This window comes from Dendrobates tinctorius, unplaced genomic scaffold (assembly GCF_039654945.1).
Source record: "Dendrobates tinctorius isolate UK_male_01 unplaced genomic scaffold, ASM3965494v1 ptg000070l, whole genome shotgun sequence".
Taxonomy (NCBI): domain Eukaryota; kingdom Metazoa; phylum Chordata; class Amphibia; order Anura; family Dendrobatidae; genus Dendrobates; species Dendrobates tinctorius.
Genome location: NW_027361738.1, coordinates 71,949,935 through 71,975,780, shown reverse-complemented (window position 1 = coordinate 71,975,780; position 25,846 = coordinate 71,949,935). Strand labels below are relative to the sequence as shown.

Below are 25,846 nucleotides of genomic sequence, written 5' to 3'. Positions count from 1 at the left end.
AGAGAGAGAGATCCCAGCATTCCTCTTTCTTAGCTGCAGCTCACATCTTGGCTGGTCACTCACCAGCTCCAGCAGACACAACTCTGCTTCATCTTTCAGACTGACCCACCTCGTGAACAGGACCTCGTTCTAGTAAAAAGCTACGTGGGTGCGTCTAATCAAATCCGTCAGTGCTAGGACTTAACCCAGTCCTACCTTGCTTTGCTACATAATATGATTTTTTTTTTCATATGAATCCCTCCGATCTACTATTATTGTATGTACAAGGAAAATCAAGACTTACAACTAACCCAAATTTATCTTCCATGTTAGGAAATCCATCAGAAGAACCTGACACAAATTGTGCAGCACTAAATCCTGGAAAATACACAAAGTGGGAAAGCAAGGCGTGCGAGAAAAAACTGGGCTATATATGTAAAAAAGGGAGCAGCAAACCTACTGAAACCCCCTCTACAGGTAGGAAACGGTTATATTTGTTATAAGAAGTTATTGATTTCACTGGTGAGCAAGGAAGTATTGATCTTGGGAAATACGTTTTTGGGGATTTCCTTTAGTAAGGCCATTGAAGAACAATCTCTTTCCAGACTAACTTTGTTCCTTACAATAAAGGGCATATAACATCATAAAACTTAGAGATAAGGTTAGTGGAGTGAAAAAACATGCAAATAACATGGGGCGTCTCCTGTTTCCATACAATTTTTTTATGTTACTGTAGTCACCACTAGAGGGAGCTCACTGCTTAAAGATTCTTCCATATCTCAGTAATAGCATTGTAAATCTTTATGGCGAGTGCTCCTCCTAGTGGTGATAGCAGGTAAATTTTTTTTTACATTCATCGGTTGATTGGCGGCATGTTTACAAAGGTCAATGATTAAGAATGCCGTCTATTGGATTGTGTAAATGAGCTTTTACTTAATAAATAATTTGTCAGAGTTTTTCTGTCAGCATGGAACCTTTTTGAAGTTTTGCTATGTACTTCAAATATTTCCATGTTGGTCCCTGTATAATATTTACTTATTTTACATTAACTTTGAGGACTTTTTTTTTCCTAATTACAATATGTTTTTCAGGATAAAAATCTTTTTTTTTTAATTTTTTTTTCGAATTGAGCTTAAAAACAATATGGCATCAGTGGGCTTTTACAGACCTTTTGTTTTCCTGCAAATTCAACTTTGATGAGGTGTGAGGTCTTAAATCAGTTGGGAGGAACCCAGCAAAAATCAGATAAAATACACAAACTCCATGACAGGCCCTGAGAGCAAGCTCCCTGATAGATTCTCAGTTATCTCATTCTGCAGCCAGCAGTGGACACTGCATCAAAAAGGCTATAGAAAGCAAACGGTGCCACATTTTTAGATGGTGCAAAATTAATTTTTAAGTGAAAAAAAAACATGTAAATAAAAAGAAAGTTGACCGCAAAAGTGGACAATGCGTTTAATGTCTCTTTACATACCATGGTCGTGAAGTTCTTGTATCTTGTTGCAGGGTCTAGTGACGCCGTCTCTTGTCCTTCGTCATGGACTCCTTATAACGGACACTGCTATTACCTGTATAGTGACGCTAAGATTTGGAAGGATGCCGTGTCATCTTGCAGGAAAGAAGAGAGTGATCTTGTCAGCGTGCACAATATTGAAGAAGCAAGTGCCATTACCTCCCAGTTTCAATTTGGTATGTATCTACTGGTTTGCATCAAATAACATTAAAGGGGATGTCCACTAGAATAAAGCTTCATCTTTACAGGGTTTTGCAGTCTACTGATATATTTCTGCAGTCCCTCTACTGTCACTGACTGTTGAATGCTGAATCTTGACAGTGTGCAATATGCACACTCATAGGATAGCTCTCTTTTGCCAGCTTGAGAGGTTGCACATGACAAGTATCTCATTCTTGCTCAGTTCCGCCACATCAGGGCTTTGTCCCGACTTTTAACACTCACAACCTCTCTCTGTCATCATCTCCCCATGGCTGCATCTCTCTGCACTGAAAAAATAAGTTATAATATTCACTTCTTCTCTTGTGATTAGTTCTCCCCAGGACTCTAGCTCACATTGCCATGTTTGCAAGCAGGAGCGTTAGCTATTAGCCACGTGCCGTAACGATGTAGAATTTGGTAATCTTACCTGTATTGCAGGCTGTGACCACAAAAGCAGATTAGAGTGGTTCATAGAGATACATTGTAATTAGAAATGTATTTCTATGTTCCCTGTATACTAGAGGTGAAGAAAAAGTCAGATTTTATTGTTCCTATAAATCTACTAAAAATAATAAAAAGTATTTACAAAAATGTCATTTTTTTTCATTTGTGTGGGTCCCCCCCCTAAAACCAGGCATGGTCATGTGTGACAATGGCCGTAACCTGGTGGCCGTAACCTGGTGGCAGCTCTGAAGTTTGACATTTACCATGCCTTAACCACATGCTCAACTTAGTGGTTCAGCGGTTTCTCAAAACCTACCCAGATCTGTCTGAGTTACTTGTGAAAGTACCCTACATTTGTGCCCATTTCCACAAGACATCTACTGCTGCCGCCATGGCAGAGCTGCAGCGGCGTTTGCAACTTCCAGTTCACTGACTGGTGTGCGATGTCACCACGCGTTGGAACTCAGCGTTACATATGTTGCCAAGGCTTTGTGCGCAGGAGAGGACAGTTGAATACCAGCTACAACATGCCCATCGGTATTCTGGTAAGCCTCCGCACATAAGATCTGATCTCCAAAACTTTGGGGACTCGACCAAGATGGTGAGTGGTGATGACACCTTAATCGGCATAACCATCCTGCTTTTCTATCTACTGAAATGCTCACTGCTCACAATTATAGAGGAGACTTTGCAGGCAGAACAAGTTAAGAGAGAGCAAGAAACTATACAGGGTTATGCTACACAGTACAGCCTTATCTCATCTTCTCAATGCATATTGGGTAATAATGAGGATGAGGAGGAACAGGAGGTGGTTGCCTGCACTAAAGATAGTACTACCCACACCACCTTCATCCCGTCTGTTCAGCGTGGATGGCCTGAAGGCAAAGAGAAGAGGGAGGACGAGAACTAGGAGGAGACGGTGGACAGTCGTCCTCTTGGTGGGGACAGGGAAGTCTTGGCTGTTGACAGTCTGGCACACATTGCGGAGTTTGTTTCCCTGCCTTTCCTGTGATCCTTGCCTTGTATGCATATTGAGCAACACTAATTACTGGTTGGTCACCCTTCTATACCCAGGCTACAAGGAGAACTTTCCATGCTACAAGGAGAACTTTCGATCTCTCCTTCTCGTGACAGAGATGTCTAATAAAACATTGCAGTACCAGAAGACCCAAGTTAAAGAATTATTAACAAAGAATTCCCATATGACAATGCTGGCAGCAGAGGTCACACTTCCTTGGACAATGAAGGAATAGAGACGAGGGAAACACACACCAGATGCAGCAGAGGCAGGGGAACACTATAAAAGTTCTGGCCCAGACTTCGCAACTCCATTGGATTACAGCAGCTGAACATAAACTCAAAAACATGGGCATAGGATGCAGAATTTCATCTTTTTTGTGTCGTTCTCCTCCCCTTCCTCCTCCACCCTCCACCATATCAGCAGGTCATGCTACTCTCGCTATAAATTTTTTAAGGGTTTTTATGATGACCGCATTAAGATTTTTAAGAGGCCTACCTCGAAAATTCTTTGATATATATGTATAACCCCCCAGGGTAAATGTTTTTAAGCCCATGCGCTTAGTGCATGGCATTGCCAGTCTAGGATACCCACTTTTTAATAATGGGAGAAAAATGTTTTTTGAGACCCTCCACTACATCTATTCAAAGGGGTATTGGAGTGCTTCCTTTTAATTTTTAGCATCCCTTGCACTTAGTGCATGCACTTTACCAGTTTAGGCGACCCACTCCTTAGTAATAGGAAAGAATGATTTTCTGAGACTCCACCTTCTAGTTGAGGGAACATTTTTGGAAACCAAAAGAGGCAGTGGGTTCTATCAGTATAAGATCCAGTGCCTTCTTTTGGGCTGTCAGGTGGTAGTCACAGGGAGTTCTCACAGTGCATTAAGGATTTCATAGCGGGACAGGAGACTTTGTACAGTAAGACAGAAGATTCTGGTCTCCTCCATTTCAGGCTGAGTAGATGCAGTAGGGTTGATGAAATAACAAGCCTTGATGCTGCTACATTAAACTAATAGCTATTCTTATGGGCTAATTCAAATAGATTCTGTTCTCTAATCTGTAATTCATGTAAGGTGAGCTATTGCAGTAGGGATAGCGTATTACAGGTATTTATTCACGGATTATTGCATTATAGTCCTTGCTGCTGCAACCTAACAAAAAAAATATCATGGCAACATTTATTCTATTTCTTATTAATACCGCTGTTAGCTGCGCTTAGTGTAGGAATAGGTGCTAGGTATCATCTGCCGGACATGAGTGTTCTTCCTGGTCACATACATCTCTTCCACAGTTCATAACTTGATTGCTTTTTTCCATACACTCATTGACAGATTTGTGTTTTTTACAATGACCTGTACTTAGAAATTAATCAAAGCAGGCAGGGTTACTTGAGTTCCTCCAGAATTTGTTGCTGCCACGTACAAGAAAATATCTTTTCAAGGTCAATTCAAATCCATTATATATTCTGCAATAATACCACTCTTATCTGCAATTCATGTAGGGTGAGCTGTCACAGTAGGGATAGCGTATTATAGTCATCCAGTCAGGGATTATTGTCTTATAAATTATAGTACTTACTGCTGCAACCTTAAAAAAAAAAATCAAGGTAACATCTATTCTATTCCCTATTAATACAGCTGTTAACTGCATTTAGTATAGGGATAGGTACTGGGTATCATCTGCTGGAAATAAGTGTTCATCATGGTCACATACTGTGCATCTCTTCCACAGTCCATAACTTGATTCCTTTTTTTTTAAACACTCTTTGACAGATTACTGTTTTTTACACTGATCTGTACTCAGAAATTTATCAAAGCAGGCAAAATTAACCGATTTAATGTGTCCATTCGCAGTCTCTCTGTAGCATCTGTATGTAACAGGGAGTAGTGGGAGACTTTACGCTAGTGGAGCTGGAATTACCACTTCTGAACTCTCAAGTACTTTGTTTCCATCCATTTCTGGGTGCATTCATTGCCCTGCTGGAAAACCCATGACCTAGGATGAAAACCCAGCCTTCAGACACTGGGCACTACACTGCGACCCAAAATCCTTTGGGAATCTTCACATTTCATGATGCTTTGCATGCAGTTAAGTCACCCAGTGCCAGAGGCATAAAAACAACTCCAAAATATCTTTGAACCTCCACCATATTTGACTGTAACTACTGTGTTCTTTTATTTTTAGGTCTCAATCCATTTACAGTAAACAGTAGAATGATGTGATCTACCAAAAAGCTCTATCTTGGTCTCGTTAGTCCACAAGACGCATACTCGCCCTCTAAAAATTGTGGGGGTCGCCTGCTGGCCATCCCACTTTCAAACTTTACAATGTTAATACTAAGATGAAAATTTGTCCACCATAGATGGATAAATTATATTTTTTTTATTATACATCTGTTGACCTTCCAAAAATGCTTAGTGATGGCTGCTGGACCTCTAAAACTGTTGAGTGAGGGCTGACCGCTGGCCCGCTAACAATAGAAAGGACTGCCTGATAGCCCTCTGACAATAATGAGGGTCACCTGATGGCCCCCTGACAATAGTGAGGCCTCTAAAAATAGTGAGGGCCACCTGATGTCCCTCTACAAATAGTGAGGGCTGCCAGATGGCCTCGAAAAATAAGCTTTTGGAGTCCCTCCTTCATGAATTAAATAGGATGTGTCTGATGATGTCTCACACACACCGCATGGCCATATAAGGTATTAAAATGTTAAAATTACATTTCCTGGTGAATGTTTTATTCGCCATTGAAAGCAATGCAAATGTAATAAAATGCAGCAAAAACCCTAGGTGTGAATATAGCCCAAGGTATGGAGGAGCATTTTTGTCTCTCTTATTTATTTTGCCTTATGTACAAGTCATTATCCTGGAAAGAATGTTTCTTAGTATTTTTTTTCGGTAAAATCCATTTTATCTTCGGTTTTGTATGTTTTGTTGTCTGTAAAGGTGGCATAATACTCTGACCACATTGATCCCAGGAGCCACTTGGGATTCAGAGATGCTTCCAGGGGTCTTCTGGTTCTCATACTTGATACCAAATCACGATGTTATAAAAATATTGTTTCCATTTTAGCATCATTTGCAGATCATTTACGCATCTATCCATCCTGTGATTTCCATCATTTCATGACTTTTCCATCTTCGAATTGCAATTTTAATATTGAGCAGTGTATACAGAACTTATGTTCATTGAATTCCTTTTTAGGAAATGCGGAATATGTTTGGCTGGGGTTGAATGACTTGAAGACGCAGCTATTTTTTGAGTGGAGTGATGGATCTCCAGTGACATTTACAACATGGCAGAGCGGAGAACCATCTCACCTCAATGACGAAAAGGAGGACTGTGTGGTGCTATCCACTAAGGTATGATATGTGAATCCGTAGATCATTAAGTGTCATCAAAAAATGACCTACTGTTTAAATAGATTTTAATGGTCTATGTTTTTTTAAGTTTATTAATTTTTTTAAAATTTTATTTATGTTCTATATCACAATTTGTATTACAAAAATTAGTAATCTTGCAGTTTTTACACTGACCACTGGGGCATTTTTAAACTTTAATTTCTTGTTCTTTCTGGAAATGCACATGAACAGTAGACACAATGATCATAACATGCATCTAATGAGCGTGTGCAATGGTGTTTGTGAGTGCTAGATCCTGTGTTATCATCTGTTTAAAGATGTGTTACCTCTCATTGCAATTTTGCCAGTTATGATGATAACCCTGATGGAAACTTTCCCTGAAAAGACAGAAAGTGTGAGTGTTAAAAAAATTCCCAGTGACCAGTGTGAAAATTGCAAAATTTCAATTTTTTTTCTGTATAGATCATGGTATAAGTAAAAGAAAACATTGCCATGTTTTTTTTTTTTTTTTAAATATATATATTTAATGCAAAAAAATATTTTAATGACTGCATTATAATGGCACCTCCTCCCATTTAAATCACACTGACCTGTGACGTGCAGTTGCGGCACTGTAACACCGCGCATGTGCTGTCCACTCGTGCAGTTATGTGAAACTTATCCGCCCTTCTATGGGCAGAGTCTTCATCGATCACTGGTGAGTCACTGTGCAGTAGCAGAGACTCGCCGGTACATGTGCAGAAGATCGATAAAAACTCTGCCCTGTGAAGGGCGGATAAGGTTCACATAACCACACAAGTGGACGGCGCATGCGCGGGGTTACAGCGCCGCAACTGCATGGTCAGTGTGACATGCATGGGAGGAGGGTGCAATCACAATGAAGTCAGAAGGCAGGGATTTCTTCCAGGCACCGCACACCCCGTAGCCTGGAAGAAATCATTAACATGAAACATTATAACTGCATTTCTCAAGATCTACACCACAGTTATGAGAAATACAGGTAAGAATAGTTAAACCATTCTACTACCTGTATGCCTATAGTAATAGCTTAAAATCATTTAGGGGGCAACAGACCCCCTTTAATCTCATATGTGCCATCTAGTGGTGACTACAGGAAGTTGGGATTTTATCAATTAACTGTATAAGAGATTAGTGAGTGGAAGCAGGTGAGTGCTCATTGGAAATATTCTTAAAGGATATTTATAAAAAAAATAAATTGATGGTGGTGTTAACATTTTTGTAATCAATTCCTATACAGGATGGAAAATGGGCAGACAAGGTGTGTGATCACAAGAATCCTTATATTTGCAAAAGAAAACCACTGCCAAAAGATAAGGGGCAAGTTACAGATGATCACCCTGGATGCAATGAGGTAAATTACATTATGACCTTGATTCATCATTTACGTTTTTTTTTTTTAAAGTCACTTTTATTTTTTGGGTCTTGCTTTATTTGCCATATTTTCGCACCAGTTTCTTCAAAATGGCTCAAGCGGTTCATGAACTTTGTGCAACGTTAAAAAAAGGTCATTTTTTTGGCTCACTTTTGTTTTGCGACTTTTGAGGGGGAAAAAAAAAACATGTTTCTGCAAAATCTTCCAAAAATGTCTGGCTTACATAAGAACTGTCACGACCCACTATGGTTGGACCAATGGACAGTGCAACAAACACCAACAAAGGTGATGGCAAAAGAGGGGAGGTAGGCCCTAACAATAGGGAATGAGGAATGGGGAACCTCCTCACACAGCCTGTGCCTATCCCTAAGCTCCCCTGTTGCTGTATACGGGTCCTTCCCCCTGCTGCCACCACGTGCCTCATCTCTAGCTGTCACCTCACTATACCCTAGCTAGTAAACACAGGGGGTAGTGACAAGCACGAGACAGGCAAAGACAGGGGAAAAAGAAACTTAGCATTCAAGGTTCTGCTGCAAGCTCCACACAGCAGAGGATTCGGAACCAGGACCTCAAACAGCTGCTACACGCTGACACCAGAGAGCTCCACACTCATCGGCTGGTCTCCAGAGAAAGTCTATCACCAACAGTCAACTGAAGCATCAGGTGACAACTTAAAGGGAATCTGTCACCCCATTTTAGCCCTATAAGCTGGGGCCACCACCATCAGGGGCTTATCTACAGCATTATGTAATGCTGTAAATAAGCCCCCGATTAAGCCCGAAAGATAAGAAAAACACGTTAGATTATACTCACCGGGGGGCAGGGTCGGGTGCGATGGGTGTCGCGGTCCGGTGCCTCCCATCTTCTAGCGATGACGTCCTCCTCCTTGCTTCTCCCTCGGCTCCTGCGCAGGTGTACTTTATCTACCCTGTTGAGGGCAGAGTAAAGTACTGCAGTCCGCTGGCGTAGGGAAAGGTCAGAGAGGTCCCGCACCTGCGCACTGCAGTACTTTACTCTGCCCTCAACAGGGTAGATAAAGTACACCTGCGCAGGAGCCGAGGGAGAAGCAAGGAGGAGGACATCATCGTATGAAGATGGGAGGCGCGGGACCAGACGGCGACACCCATCGGACCGGACCGAACACCAGGGTGAGTATAATCTAACTCTTTTTTCTTATCTTTCAGGTTACATCAGGGGCTTATCTACAGCATTACAGAATGCTGTAGATAAGCCCCCGATGGCGATGGCAGCAGCTTATAGGGCTAAAATGGGGTGACAGATTCCCTTTAAAGGATGGAGGTTGGAGGTAGGAGTTTGTGGGAAATGGAGTATATTTGTGCAAAAATGTTGAGAGTTTTCAAAAAGTTGGAAATCAAGGGCGAAATAAAACACTAACAGACGTGCACATAAAACAATGACTTTATAATAGACACAAATGAAAAGATTAATATGGTGTAAGCAAAAATCAGGCGCAAAAAGTAAAGAAAAAAAGAAAAACTGGACAGAAAAGGTGCAAAAGTAATAATAAATCAGCCTCTATGTATTTAAATTAGAAAATTAGGATTTTAAATAAGCCATTTCTATGATATTGTGCCTCAGTATATCTCCAATTTTTAAAAAAAGTAGTAGAATGAACCAGTACTATAGTGCTGTGTGTAGCGCGATATATGGCAGCTGCGCTATGACGTTGGACTCCATCCATGTGCTTTCTGTATGGGTTACTCTCTATTTAAGCGGATGAACTAAAAAAAATCATCAATCATAATTAAAAAGTTTTATCCCCATTTTCTGTGTACTCAGGGCTGGAAGAGACACGGCTACTACTGCTACCTGATAGGGGAATCGCCTGGTTCATTTACAGAAGCCAACAGCACATGTAATAATCATGGAGCCTTCCTGCTGACTGTGGACGACAGGTGAATATTATTTCTACGTATTACGAAAAATATATATTTTATGTCATTGACTCATTATGCGACATTTATTTATTTATTTTACTCATTTATATATGTCATGTGGTTAAGAAGAGGTTAATTGTGGCTTTCATTATGCCCTAAGGAAAATAATATTTACTGTGAAGTTGGTGATGAATGACAAAGTGATGAAGTTCACTTTTAAGAAAAGTTATTGCACCCAAAATCGGAAAATTGACACAGAACGACCAATATCATTGACAGTGAATATACCGTAGCCTAGTAAGCGTTGTCTATGCGCAGATCTCTGATAGGCAACGTTCTTGGGTGGGCAGAGGACTTCACTTTCAGCTAATTTAAAATAAATTGTTAAAGTCATGGTTCAGTCTGACAATTGCTCCAAATGGTAATTTAAAAGGGTTGTCTTATTTTTTTACTTAAATAAATGTTTTGGGGGCTAAAAATCATTTTCGCAATTGGGTTTTATTAAAAATTTTGGCTTTTACAGGCTCTTCGTTTCTCAGCACCTTCAACTTTGATGTGGTCTGTGGTTGTAAATAAGCCGAGAAAGACTTAAGAAAATTATGCTGAAAAAAAGTTAGAAACTCTCTTATCAGACCATCGAAACAAGTTCACTAATAGATTCCCAGTTTACTCATTGGGCAGCCAGCAGTAGATAGAGCAACACAGGGACTCCTGAAGGCAAATGGTGCAAAAGATTTAACTCCAAAAATTAGCATGTAAAAAAAAAAATTGACCCCAAAGTTTTGCAACCATTTTAAGGGTTTTATGAATCAATAATGTTTTGTAATGATCTTTATTTAGTAAGTTACTATTGGCGTCTTATTAGGTCCAGAACGTAGTCTTTATTCTAGTCCTGTGTTTGATATAGGACAGGTTCGTGAATGGAGTGGAGGTGGCTTCTCATTGTCTATGGGTTTGCCAATAGTAACTGACCATGCGCACATCTGCTCCATTCTTGGGGGTTCTCCAGAGCCCTTTCTTGGGATAGCTATGGATCCACCCGCTGGATAGGGGATACCTTGTGCTTTTGGGAAAACCATTTTAATTGACTAAATTAATTCATTTGCACTGGAGATTACATTCATTGCCTCTTTGCACTACAATGACCTTTTCATGCAGTAACAAAAAAGTAATGTCGCCTTCTCCCTGCAGGTTTGAGCAGGTCTATTTAACAAGTCTGATTGGGTTTAGACTAGAGAAATATTTTTGGACCGGACTCTCTGATACGGAGGACAGGAACACTTTTAAATGGGCCAATGGACAAAACGTATTGTACACACACTGGAATGCGGACATGCCGGGTGAGTTCATTCTCTACTCTTCTATGGTTAATGCTCATTTAGGTTCTGCTAGTACTGTGCAGTAAAGATCGGCGAACTCGACCATAAGATCACCAGGAAGTCCGTATTACTGTTCGGGTTTGGCCCCCGAACACCGGGTGTTTGTTGCGCTGCAAACACTGCTTCTGATCGACAATAAGATCTTTGCCACCGGTCAGACAGCCACAGTTCACACATTGTCAAATGACAGCGTAGGACCGCAGCTGTGACTGTAGGTAGATAGGACTACTGCTCCCATCAACCTACACCTGCTGCCACTAATAACAGCGAGAGCAGGAGGTGGCTGATGCCTGTGCGCTAAATAAGTAATTTAAAAAAAAAACAGCGTTGGTTCCCCTGAATTCTTGATAACCAGAAAGGCAAAACTGACAGCTGGGAGCTGCAACCCTCATCTGTCAGTGTTAGCAAAGCTGGTTATCAAGAATGGTCTTTTCCTGCAATTCTGTGCCCTTTTTTCTCCACACATACCTTTGATCATTGCAGCTAAAGAGTTCTATTGTACCCTCATGGGTCCACAGGACTTGTTTCCAAAATGCATCAGGCTTGTTTTGCTGTTCTTTTGCACACTTCTGACTCTGAATTATATGGTGAGGACGCAGGAGAGGTTTTCTTCTAATGACTCTTCTATGAAGGCCATATTTGTGCAGATGTCTCTAAGCAGTATAATAATGTACCACAACTCCAGAGCCTGCTAAATCTTTCTGAAATAAAGCGAGGGATCTTATTTACCTCTTTAGCAATCCTACGAGAAACTGTTACTGAAATTTTGCTTGGCGATATTGTTCCTGGTAACTGCCATTTCTTAGTAGTGAAAAAAACTTTGCACTCACAGTAAGTCAGAGAATATTTAGATTACATTTATTTAAAATGCAGGCAATCAAAAAAGTGATGTTCCGGTCAAGTGACCTTCATCAGTATAACCGCACATGAGCAAAAATAGATATATGTACAAAATCTTCAAATCACTTGAGAAAGGAACAAATAAAGTATATACAAATTCAAGTCAAATAAGCACAGAAAAAAACATAATAGATATGAAAGGATAAACAATATGTGGAACCAGAAACAATAGTAAGTTGCATAACTGTTCATTATAACAGTAATTTGACCAGGGGTGCCCAAAGTTTTACACGCCACAGTTTATTCATCCTGAAAAAAACAGGTCTTCATGCAGCTACTTTGTAAAAAAGGAAAAAAAAAAGTTGTTTCCCTTGTAATGAATTGCCATGTAATGATATAAAATTTCATTTTTTCCGATCATTTTCAATTACTCTTTGAAGACAGAAGACAGGGCTGTGTAGCTATGAGAACTGGAAACAAAGCCGGATTGTGGGATGTTATAAACTGTGAAGAGAAAGTGAAGTATGTGTGCAAGAAGTTGGCACAAGGAGTGACGCCTCCTCCGATCCCTAAAACAACAGCAGAACCAACGTGTCCTGCTAATTGGACGACAACAGATCATGGATGTATAAAGGTGAAAAATATGTCTGTACACAATGCGATTGGGGACTCCCTGAGTGACCTTGGGCAGGCAAATGTAGAAATCGCAGGAAGGCAGGATGTCGCCACGGACAGGAGACAGATCAAGAGTTAACAGGATTTTATTAACTCCAAATGCACTCCTCGCAGGGAGTAATAGGACACGGCGGGGTATGATAGGACAAAGTACAGGAAAGGGAGTTTGGAACAGGGAAGGGAAGGGACGAATAATAGTTCAGAACGGAAAGGGAAAACTTATCAAACTGTAGTCTTCTGGTGTGCAGCGATCTCAGGGCTCCAATGTTAACTCCGGCAACAGCGGCACGTGAGGTTCAGATGAAGTCTGCGGCAGCCAGGGGTCCAACGATGGCACCGACAACAGCGGCACGTGACATCTCGACGAAGTCTCTGGGAAGCTGGTATATCTTCCGTACTTAACGGTGTCTGGCACGGTAGTGAGTCCAACGTGAGGCACTGCCGGAACGAGCTCTCTCTCCGCGGTGTGTGCAAATCCTAGTGTTACAATAGGCCCTGGCCTAGCCAGGAGTTCCTCGCAGCGTTCTACCAACGGCACAGTCTGTGGTGTGGGACCTGAGTCACCTACAGGCGAGGAGAGAAATGGGAGCCTGTCACTTGATCGCCTATCAGCGATTAACCTCCCTGCAGCGGGTCTATAGAACGAGAAGCTCTGCCTTCTCAGCGGTCACGGTGCCCGTCCTGCCTCTAAGCTTTCCCGCACAAGCGCTTATCTTTTTCCCGTGCTCAACGCTATATAGTCCCGCCTCGTCTTTCCCAGTCACATGACCCGAGACGTCCAGCACTTCCGACCTTGCAACATGGGTGAGGGCCCCGGCAGTTACGGAACCAGCGTGTAAAAGGTACCCCTGCTCTGGTACTCTTCCCTACACAAAAACAACCCTAAATTGGATAATTTGACAATGAGAATACTGTGACAACTGGCCTGTATTCCCCGTATGGGTGGACAATTATGGGATGATATGCATGCAATTTGCAAACCTGTAGTTATGCGGCAACAAGACTCAGACAAGAAACCCCCATTTGCATCTCAAGCACTTTGCTACCACTAGTGGTGGACATGAGCTTTCTTGTGTTTTTTTGCTCTGCCCAGGAACAGCAGGAAATCAGGGGATATATAGCTCTGTGGGAGTTAAATGGAGCTTTGCTAACAAGAAAATTATCAAGATAAGTCATTTTTAGGCAATTTAGAATTCCTTAAAAAATTCTTTGTAAAAGTTTTATCTGTTGTTCCAACAGTATTACTCTGGAGAAGTTTATGGTATGAAGACGTGGACTGAAGCAAGAGACTTTTGCAGAACTATAGGAGGTGATTTACTCAGTATCACCAGCAAAGAGGAGAAGGTGAAAGTTACATCAATGCTGAAGTAAGCAACAATCTTAATTTACATATTGTTATTATTTTTAAGAATTTCAATAGAGGTGGCCATAGTGGAGGCATTTTCAATTGGTTAGAACCTAGAGAAGATTAAGCAAAGCCAAGGATCTACGGTAGATGATCTTATTTATTATTATTATCATTATTATTATAGAATTCTCATCTGAAAGTCGTTACTTCTATTAATGATGGATGACGTGGTGGTTGGAGTAATTCCTCAAATTCAGGCTGAGGGTATTTCATAGAATGAAAACTCAAACTCTCCACCAGAGGACGGATCATTATTTTAACTGTAATTTTTTCGCCTAAGTATTAATTACAATTTGAAACAATGGGATTAAAAAACAACACAAGGATATTATTTTGAAACTGAGATATCATCAGGGGCAGCGATCTCTCCAGTTGCACAGCTTCCAATGATACTAGGGGACCAGCAACTTTTCTTCATATTATCACCCACTTACAAATCAGTGACTATTTTTTCCTTCCAATTTGCAAATAGCTTCTTCAGAGAGCAAGACGACCAAGAATTTTAGTGCAAGGCTTGTTAAAGGGTCAATATTAACTTTTAGGATTGCTACCTCTAACAGGAGGGAGTAGAATTCTAATACTCTACCGCTCTGAAGAGGCTATTTCCATATTAAAAATTCCCAGAGAAGCATTGCATGGCCTATAGGTCGTCTTACGCTGGTTTGGCACTCTCTACAAAGAAAAACATCCCCCACCTTAGACCTCCTGTCAGGTGCCTCTCACTCAGCCATTCATCAGATCTCCTGCTTTGCACTGATGAGGGGCAAACACCCCGAAATGTGTCTGGAAATGGAATATATGGTTGGATTTTATCCTAAGCCATGTGATAAAGCTGGTTAAATGTTCAATATTGACTTTTCCAATTGCGTATCTCAAAAGGTGGATCTAGAGTTCTAGTCCTCTTTCTCTTTGAAGAAGCTATTTGCATTTGTAAATTCCCAGAGAAGCATTACGTGCACTAAAAGTCTCCTTACACCAGCTTTGCACTCTCTACAAGGAGAAAATTTCACCCTCAAACCTTCTGTCGGAGGCATCTCACCCAGCTAAACAAAACAATCTACTGTATTTGCAGACATGTGTTTTGAAGTGTTTGCCCCTCCTCAGCTCAATGCAGGAGATCTGATTTGGCTGGGTGAAAGGCCCCTGAGATCTTACTTTCTGAAGGGGCTATTTGCATATTTACATTCCAAGAGATGTAAATACTTATGTCCCCCCAAAAAATTGAGAAAAGTATTCAAGGAGTAATACCTTTATTGGCTAACCAGAGAAATTATATTCGCAAGCTTTCAAGGCTCAGAAGGCCCCTTCATCAGGGGCTTTTGAGCCTTGAAAGCTTGCAAATATAATTTCTCTGGTTAGCCAATAAAGGTATCACTCCTTGAACACTTTTCTCAATTTTTTGGGGGGACATAAGTTTTAACATCTATTTTTCTGGCTAACACGGTACCACAATATTATTTTGCATTGTGCATCGTACATTTCAAGAGGAGCATTGAATAGCCTATAAGTCTCCTTATGCTGGCTTGGCACTTTCTACAAGTAGAAACATTCCCCTTTAGACACACTCTCGGAGGCCTCTCACACAGCCAAATCAGAACTCCTGCTATGCACTGCTTAGGCTACTTAAACATTTCAGTTTTTTTGAATCCCCGGCACCCTGCGGCACCGTGCCCCATCGCCGGATCCGGCATGAAATGTGAAAAACGCATGCACCAGATCTGTTTTTTTGCCGGAGCCGGTTTTTAAAAATGCCCCAAACACTTTTTGGATGAGTTGATTCTTGTAGAGCATGCTCAGATAGAAAAACCGGATCCGGCCGCTGGATCCGTTAAAAACCGTATGACGCTGGATCCGGTGCCCATAGGCTTCCATTATACAAAAAGTCGGATGACGGCGGATCCGGCATCATCCAGTTTTGCGTCGCAGACAAAAAAAAGTTACATGTAACGGTTTTTCCAGACGCCGCACCGTCACTTTTTGCCGGATCCGGCAAAAGCCGGACGCACTGCATGTCCATGTGGCACAATGCGGCACCAATGTTAGTCAATGGGGAAAAAAACGGATCCGGCGAGACACATCGCCGGATCCGGTTTTAAGAATTTTCGCCGCAGGGCGCCAGATTAAAAAAAACTGAAATGTGAAAGTAACCTTAGAGGCAAAAAGTATGGCACATGTGTCTGCAACTGAAGTACTTGGTTTGGCTTTTATCCTACGTTATCTGTCAAGGCTTGTGAAAGGGTCAATATTGGTTAAATATGGATCTTGAGTTTTAGTTCTCTACATTTCTGAAGAAGATATCTGCATACTTAAATTCCTTGCCTATTGCATGGCCTATAAGTCTCTTTATGCCATCTTGGCACTTTCTAAAAGGAGAAACGTTCTCCTTTAGCTTGCCTTTTGATTGTCACTTTGTAAGGCAGGGGGAGATTTTTTTTTCTACCCAGAAGATAAGCAGTTCTACACATACCTAGACAAGATAAATGTTGACATAGAAATTAAATTAATTACCGTAATTGGCATTTAATTCATGAAGATTTCCGTCCTTATGCTTTCATGCAGATATGCATGCAGACATACAGTAAGTAAGTGCCATGCAGAAACTCTATACATCTTGCATTTTTACTCTTAGGAGATATTGTGAAATTTAGTCCAGTCTTGGGGCTCAAGAACTATATTAGTATAGGGGTACAATGTATTTTTTTTATCTTACAATTAATGCCCTGGGTTAATATATTCATTTTTTCAGTGTCAAAAAGGTCAGCTTCTATATTGGTGTCTGGATTGGTCTAATGCACAGTAATCTGGATGAAGGATTCACATGGTCTGATGGATCTCCTGTAAGTATTCACATGTGTGTTCAGTGAAAGTAAATATCCTTTTTATCATAACATGGATGGACACATACAGAAACGGGCCCCTGTGCTGGAACAGTATATGGGCCCTTTGCACATTATAGTTCACAATGCCATCTACTTTGGATGTAGAATTGGGCATCCCTGCACAGGTTGCACCAATGATGTGTCCTCCCCTCGAATAATAAGGAGTATAAGTAATGTAAGGCTAAGTTCCTACAATTAGTATTTTGTGCCTTTTGATGTTGCAGAGTTCCTGTAGCAAACAGCTAATTACAGTTACTTGCATTTTATTATATTTTTGAGCATATTTTTACATGCATTTCTATTGCATTTTTCAGTTATGTTTTTTTCACTCTTTTTGGTATGCCATGCTTTTTAGGTACAATTGCTTTGTTTTAGAAATGTCTTGATACTTAGCTTTGATAAAGCGTAATTGATTAAGGCATGTTCGGATTAAATACTGAGACGCACTAAAACACAGATACAATTTTATCTGCAATTTTTTCACATCTAAATCTAGTTTAAGGGAGAAATCTTCAAATAAAATGCAAGCTTACAGCACTACGGATTTCAAAAGTGTCCAGCAAGTCAGTTTCTGCAGTGTAAAAATAAGAAGTAAATTGGGCATGAGATTTAAATAAGTCATAACTAGCGATGGGCGAACCCCTGGATGTTCAAGTCCGGCGGGTTCAGCCGAACAGTTACAAAAAATTTCGTAACCTGAACCCGGACCCCATTCACTTGAATGGGGGGCCCAAACGTCCTGTGTTTGCCAAGCTGTCATGTGCATGACAGCTCGGCAAACACTGCCTCTGATTGGCAGTATGATAGTTACTGCTGGTCAGAGAGCCATTGCTCCCACACTGTCAAATGATAGAGTGAGCATACAGCTGTGACCAGAGGTACAGTAGAGCAGGTGATGGTGCTGTGGTCAGGTGAGGCCAAAATTTACCTGTTTGTCCACCAAGATAAATGCTATTTCTGGCTCTAAACCAACACAGCTCATCACCCCAAGAACATCATCCCCTCAGTGAAACATGGTGGCAGCATCATGCTGTGTGGATGTTTTTTGGCAGCAGGGACAGCGAAAATGGTCCTAGTCAAGTGGAAGTTGGATAGTGAGAGATACAGGGCTATTCTTCAGCAAAACCTGTTTCAGTTGTCAGTGATTTAAGACGGGCATGGAGGTTCACCTTCCAACAAGACAATGACCCAAAGCACATTGCTAAAGCAACAGTCGAGTGATTTAAGAGGAAATGTGTAAAAATTTTGGAGTGGCCTAATCAAAGCTCAGACCTTAGTCCAGGTGAGAATCTGTGGTCAGACTTGAAGATTGCTGTTCACCAGAGGAAACCATCTAAACCTGAAGAATGGGCAAAAATCCCAGTTGCAAAATGTGGAAACCTCATAGAGATTTATCTAAAGTGACTTGCAGCTGTAACTGCCTCAAAAGGAGGCTCTACAAAGTACTGACTTTAGTGGTTGTGAAAAGTTATGAACACTGAATTTTTCAGTTATTTTGGCCTATTTGTTGTTTGCTTCACAATAAAACCGAATGTTCACAGTTATAGGCATGTTCCTTACATGAACTGATGCAAACCCTTAAACCCCTGAAATTCCAGGTTCTGAGGTAGAAAAACACAAGAAATGACAAGGGAGGTTAATACTTGCACAAGTCACTGTATATAAATGTATGTACAATATACATCAGGTAACTATTTTCATTTTTCTTTTTTTTAATAAGCTGAATTATGAAAATTGGGAATATAGCAAACCAGACAATTCCGATGAGCAGGACAAATGTGTAGCAATGAATTCATTTTGGTTTTCTTGGCATAACGTGCACTGTGATCTTCAATTCCAATGGATTTGTAAGCTACAGAAAGGTACATAGAAATTAAAGTTAAAGCTCTATCTCTAGACAAAATTCCTAGTGCATCCACCAGAAATGCGTTGTTTCTGTCACCCAATTTTATTTACGTTTCTGTCAGAAGCACTCACAGTCGGGCAGATTTACAGTTGAAAATGCACCATAATTGAGCCAGAAATCGCTCAAATGTATAAAGTATTGTAGATACTTTTCATGCCTTTCTAGGCTAGGAGACATGGATTTGTTCAGGGCAAGGAGCCTGGCTTAGCTGAAAGGGGCATGGCTACAGATGCATCAATGTTCCCCATGTTTGAAGCAAAATCTTGACATAAAAGTAAGCCAACCAAAAGGAGGTGTAAAGTTAGACAAAAGCGGCTGAAGATGTACCAAATTTATCATCCAGCATGAGCTGTTGGATGCATTTGGTGTTATTCAGGCTGTCTAGTCTACCTTTACGCTGTTAATATATTTCTAAATGGGAGTCTCTAAGCGGAGTGAAGGAGAACCTGTAAAATCTCCTGTACCTTTTCCCACTCAACTTTACTCCCAGACGTTAGTTGCCTCGTCTTCCTTTTCCATCCAGTTCAGACGGCATCATGAAGTGATGACATAGCGCCATCATAGTGCATACTTTCAGAGTTTGCAAAGTGCACCTTGCCAGAGTGAATGGTGAAGCAGGAAGCCAATGGCTCTCTGCTCTGCAACAGATTTTAATGGTAACCGCATCCTCATGTGGGCCCAAGTGGCCAAATGACAGTACTTGATCAGCAACCTAGCCTTGTTGTCTCTCTCATCTCCCGCTAACCGTTGCTCCACTGCCCTTCCGCCTAGAAAATTAAAATGAACAACTTCATTTCAAAACCTTCATATAAATATCCCATATTTGACTTTGGTAATCAAAAGTTAAAATATAGAAAAGTAGACCCCTATAGTCTAATTTCCCCATGGGGTAAGGGTGCACTCGCTATCTCTGCTTTACGGCATCTCATACAGTTCATTAAAAAAAAGCGTTAAATACTCCTAAACCTAAAGCCGTAACTTCCTATATACTATACTTGAGCAATTACCTCTTACTTTTTGTTTCTAGGAAAAGAATTAAAGGAAGAACCAAAACCTCTAAGTAAGAAATTTTATTTTTCATTCTGTTTAAAAGGATTCTGTCATCTGCTTTGTGCTGCCCGAGCCAGCATCAATTAATCACCCGGTGGGTTGTTGTAGTCGTGCGTGTCTTACTCAGAAAAAGCTGCAGATTTTCAGAGAAAACATACTTTGAAAAGCCTCCTTGGGACTATGTGTGCCGGATGACTAGTCCAAGGCAGGTCCACAGCGGCTTCTCTCCGCACAGATCCCCTTGACTGAAAAGTAGCTCCACATGCACACACATAGGGAGAGACCCATCGGTCTATGGGTGCAGGTTCAGGCAGCATGGATCAGCTGAAAAATCCGCTATAAATTAGTGAACCAGTGCACATAAATAAAGCTAGTGGTGAGGTGGCAATTACATCCGGGTTTTGGTGCCTGTGGTGCAAAATTAGCACAGTATGGTAGGTGGAGCATAGGAAGATATTTTGAGCAAACTAGACAGGACCTTGGAAGCATCTGAGTGACATATGTCCATGGAGATACTTATGTCACGCATGATGATTTTGGGAAAATTGGTTGAGAGGTATATATTATTCCAGTAGTGAAGTGGTTGATAAAGGTGGTGGCAGGGAATTGTGGTCAGTAGATGACAGCTACATGGAAGTTCGAAGGAATACCGTAAATGCAAATGGAGTGTACTTCAAATGAGGGCAGAGCTGAAATATGGTTAAAGGGACAGTCATTAAGCCAGAGAAGCCGACTCCTCCACCATGTTTGTTGTGATATAGTGAATAGCACAGAGAAACGGGTTGTCATCTAGACATTTCGAACATCATCAAATTTGTTCTCAAAAGAGATGAGCCAATCTGACCAAATCCCAATTATCCAAATCATACAAATTTTACAGGGAAATTTGATTTATAGACCATTTATTCTCTTTGAATTGAATGTCCCTTAATATGTTCTGGGGTCTAGAGAAATACCAGAGAATATTAAACGCAAGATGTAGGAAAAAAAACAGTTTATACTCCTCTCACTGCTCATTTCTCTGGACTTCTCCACTGCTCAGTGTCTCTCCAGGACTCTTCAGTTTCACCTTGTAAGGGACAAGACTGGTCGGTGATTGATTCCGTGTCCCTATACATCCTGCTACTTTTCCCCTGAGTGTGTGTGTGCTTTGTGGGGACTTGTTTTTAATCTCTTTTTCGGGCCACCAGTGGTATGATGGAATGAGAACATTAAGTTCATCTGACAAATCAGGGAGGCCAACAACCATTTTAAAAAGTTAAAAACAGTTTCACTTGAATTCTTAGAAGCGTTTCACAATATTTGATATATGGTATACATTTCTTTAACCATTTCTTCTGCATAAGGAAGAGGTTCATATATTAGTTTCTCTACAAATGGCATTACGATGATGCTCAGTATAGTTGCAGAGTAACAGTCTTTCTTCTACCACTGCCAATATCCCACACTACGGTGCAGTACCCCGAGCTCCTTACTGGCCAGAACTGGTTTGACATGTTGTCAGTATCCCACTGTTATTAGCTGCCTATGGGAATCACGCCTCTGTCAGCTCTTTTTATGTCACTGCAGGTACTCCCAGAAAGTGAAGTATCTTTCTTGTATGCTAGTCACACGGGTAATTTTTGGGTCACTGGGGCTTCTATCTCTGTACTCCAGCAGTTTGATGGCAACTTGGCTTCTGTAGCACCGTTCTGCAATTTAACCTTACAATTCTCAATCACAGCACACTTTTCACATGTGGCCTGTAGCTATATGATGCTTTTTACTACTTCAATGGCTCAACCATAACTAACTAACTAACTAGCAGGAATTAGGTTCCTGTACAAATGCCCCAGTAACTCCTCCAACCTGGGCTGGCATCTTTGAACCCTGTCACAACCCAACTAACTGCTGCTGAGCACAATATTTTTTATGTACTTAATTTTTTTTATTACACATAAAATCACATACAAAACTGGTTATTGCAACACATTCACGCAAGAAGTCTTCATAGAGGTTGTCAGTCTTCTCCAGTGTCTCCACCTTCACAAGCTCACAACATGCAGGGACAGCCTAAAGTACCCACCTAGTGTTAAAAAGCCTGTGGTTGCAGCTGCAGGCTGATATTAATAGGCTGGTAAGGGGTGATGTATATTGGTCCCCTCCCAGCCTAAAAATAGCAGCCCTCAGATGCCCCAGAAATGGTGCATCCCTTAGATGTGCCAATTCTGACACTTGGCCTTGGCTCTGCCCGCCAGCAGAGTAATAGTTTGAGGTTGATGTCAGCTGTGTATCGTCTGCTATCATCAAGCCCAGAGGTTAATAATGGAGAGGTGTCTATCAGACACCCCCATTGCTAACCCCTTAGTCAAAAGTAGTAGACACACAAAGAGAAAATTCCTTTAATTGTCTAAATCGCTCCCTGACAATTACCCTCAATTACTCATTTATTAACGTAAAAATAAAAAATCAAAGTAATCCTCGGTTCTCTGCCGTTAATACATAGTGATGATGTCCAATGACGATACCCAACTCTACTACATCCAAATGCAGTGCTGAGCAGTGACATCAGTAATGTGAACACTCAACACGACAGCCGGAGCACACTGAGAGGTTCGTGAGAACTCGGCTGCAGTGATGAGCGGTGATGTAATTAAGGTTACTGCAGGTCACAGGTGGCGGTTCTCACGGTAAGCTCCATTTGAGCCGGGTTGTGAACTGCGGTAGACTTACTGAAAGTTCACCTGAGTTCATAACAGCTGGTTCTCTGCTCAGTGCCAGTGCTGGACTGATAAATGACTGCGAGTTTGGCACTCTGCAATCCGACAGTCAACAGTCCGGCATTCGATCATACCAGGAGACTATGTGGCTTTGAACTCAGGTAACCTTGGGTTACCTGAAGGTAACCCTAAAGTTAGGGTCTCCCGTTAGCTGAGGCTTGGAAACCTGAAGCTTTGAAGGACACTTTAAGGTTACTGAGGTTAACCTCACACAGCTGTGAGTGGATATTAATAAGCTAAGGACCTTTATCAATATTGGCCCCTTCTCAGAATAATAACACCAGCCTCCAGCTGGCTGCTTTCCCTCAGCTGGTTATTAAAAAAACATCATTTTTTTCATTTATTTATTAACAAGTACAGTAAAATACACACTCAGTGTAACCTTAGTACACAGCCTCCAGGTGTTCCAGCAGCTGGATACTCCAGTAACCTTAAAGTGTCCCTCAAAGGTTCCCATGAGGTTTCCTGGCTTCACAGCTGCCAAGAGACCAGGTGGCTGTGAACTCATTTATCCTTTAAAGTTACCTGAGATCACAGCCACCAGGTCTCATAGTAGCTCAAGTTGCCGAGTGCCAAAAGCGCAGTCATTCATCAGTCCGGCACTGAGGCTGTTTAGCGTGAAAACCAGCTGCTATGAATTCAGGTGGCTTACAGTAAGGTTACTGCAGGTCAAACCCATAAACTATTATCCTGCTTACCAGTGCACGAGGGCAAGCAGTAAGGGCCAAGGCTAAGTGCCAGAATTGGCGCATCTAATCTGAGGGCTGTTGTAATTAGTCTGGGAGGGGTCCAATATCCATGGCAACTTCCCAGTCTATTAATATCAGCCCGCAGCTGTCTCTTAAGCCTTTGCTTGGTATTAAAAATAGGGGGAACCCCATTTAAAAATTTTTGGGTCCCCTTTTTTACTAACCAGTAAAAGCTTAACAGACAGCTGTGATCAGATTTTAATAGGCCGGGAACCTTTATTGATATTTTTCCCTTCCCAGAATAATGGCACCAGCCCCCAGCTGTCTGCTTCGTATTCGCTGGTTTTTAAAAATAAGGGGGACCCCACATTTTTTGAGGGTCTCCCCTTTTTAACAACCAGCCTATATTTATTAATAGGCTGAGAACCTTTATGGATATAGGCCTCTTGCCAGAATAATAACACCAGCTGACTTATGTCTGCTTTTCTTCCTGATGTGATTTAACTCTGGGTGGGTTTCAATGAATGGACGGATATTTACACATGATATTGATAAGAATTGTCTACATTGATGTACATTGATATTGGACTGTATATTATCTGGGCTCACAGGCTCTATTGATTCTATCCAGCCTGTTGAGTAAACTAATTTAACTCAATATTTACTGACTAACTTAAGGGATTTAAGTCATATTCCTATACATATTTGTTTGCAGGCAATTGTCCTGCTCTTACCCCTATTTTACCTCCATTTGCAGCCCTCTAGCCATTACTACAACCATTTTACAGTACTAACGTTCAGGTCCCCATTCACTTTTATTGGGTTCGAGTTGAGGGTGAAGTCTGGGGTCAAGTTTGAACCAAACTTTTAACTCAAGTTCGGCCAAACCTGCAGAACCCAAGCTTCCGCTCATCACTACTCACTATTAGAGATGAGCAAATTGATTTGATATGAATCTAATTTGTGCTGCAGTTTAGGAAATTTGTTGTACTCTGTGAATGTGAATAGATTTTATGTGAATCACCAAAACAAAGACCACCGGCATTTTACACAAAAGTAGAAGATTACATGAGCCAATGAAGGCTGACATGATTTCAGAGGCTGGCTTGCAGATTTCCATTTATAATGCTTTGCAACTATTACATTACATGATATAGAGCAGCTCATCAGGGAAGACATTATTATAGCCTTTATAAAAGTTTAAGCAGGAAATGCAGCAGCCATTTAATTGTGAATTTGGATAGTGACAGGACATTACAGCTCAGAGCTTAGTCAGAGAGATAAGGAGAGAAAACTTAAAAAAACTGAATATACATTATACATAGTGTGTGACAGCACAGACATGAAAAACAGTTACCACCTGTTTACCTATCACCATAGATGTTGGGATCACTTTGACATCACTATTGCTGTGTTTGCATTAAAGAGCTTAAAAGGGATTGTATACAGTTCTCAGAGTGTTACACACTTGCTTCCAGTTTAGTACTTGCAATTTGCGGCAAATCAAATTTTTGGGGAAAAAATGAATATAGCTGGTGAATTCAATTTTCAAAAATGTCATCAATCTCTAATTACTACTACCTGATTTATTATATCTTCTATATTTCAGAATATAATTTTACCAGCGACGGTTGGCTGATCTATAATGACCACCAATACTATGTTAGCAAGAATGAAATGCCGATGGAGAAAGCACAGGAATTTTGTAAAAGCAATTTTTCCCACCTTGTCACTATTAACAGTGACTCTGAGTGGAAATTCATTTTAAAATACGTAAGTTCTGAATACTAAAATTTTATAATAAAGCTGAAAACACTCCTTAACATATTTTTTTTGTAGAATAATAATTTTTTTTGCATTGTATGATATTAGGTAAAATAACACCTTCCTCAACACCCAGCTGCCTATAGACAGAAATTCCCTCTGGGAATGCTTATAATAGAGGAACAGCAAAAAAACAAAATGGGGAATGGGAGATTTTGCTGCAGTTTTTGTTTTTCTGACTCTCATGGTGCCATAGTACATTGAACAGATCACCCCAGGAAAAGTCTGCTTAACCTCAGGCGATGAAACACCGACCCCCTTGTTGCCCTACAAAGGTTCTGAGCTAAAAGAGAGTATAATTCTGCCACTTTAAGGGGGCGCTTACCTTCACTGCATACTGATTTATTATTGAGCTGTACATTTTTGTAGAAAGATTTCCCCCTAGTGGTGACTACAGGCACACTGGAAACAGAGTTTGAGAATAAACTGTCAATTGAAAAAATATTGTACTTACCTGCTCCCATAGAGCTAATCTGAATGAAAATACCATTTTAAATATATCTGGCACTCTAACTGGATGTTTCAAATCAAGTCAAATCTAGATAAAGTCAACTAGGTAATGCTGAGGCAGTGAGCAGTCAGCGCAAAGGCGAATCCAGTTTTCCTGCTTTCTAGGAAAAATTAAGT

General features: G+C 40.9%; 1 protein-coding gene across 1 annotated transcript in view; it reads left to right on the top strand.

Moving 5' to 3' along the window:
• LOC141095885 (macrophage mannose receptor 1-like) overlaps window positions 1–25,846 on the top strand; it is a 155,799-nt gene that overhangs the window by 68,696 nt on the left and 61,257 nt on the right. Inside the window, exons 11-23 of the mRNA XM_073582260.1 lie at window positions 313–456; window positions 1,486–1,668; window positions 6,362–6,519; window positions 7,778–7,891; window positions 9,713–9,828; window positions 11,002–11,154; window positions 12,474–12,663; window positions 13,944–14,071; window positions 14,137–14,154; window positions 16,874–16,949; window positions 18,712–18,853; window positions 19,925–19,957; window positions 25,005–25,168. Of these exons, the coding sequence (XP_073438361.1) occupies window positions 313–456; window positions 1,486–1,668; window positions 6,362–6,519; window positions 7,778–7,891; window positions 9,713–9,828; window positions 11,002–11,154; window positions 12,474–12,663; window positions 13,944–14,071; window positions 14,137–14,154; window positions 16,874–16,949; window positions 18,712–18,853; window positions 19,925–19,957; window positions 25,005–25,168 (1,619 nt within the window). The remainder of the gene's footprint in view (window positions 1–312; window positions 457–1,485; window positions 1,669–6,361; window positions 6,520–7,777; window positions 7,892–9,712; window positions 9,829–11,001; window positions 11,155–12,473; window positions 12,664–13,943; window positions 14,072–14,136; window positions 14,155–16,873; window positions 16,950–18,711; window positions 18,854–19,924; window positions 19,958–25,004; window positions 25,169–25,846) is intronic.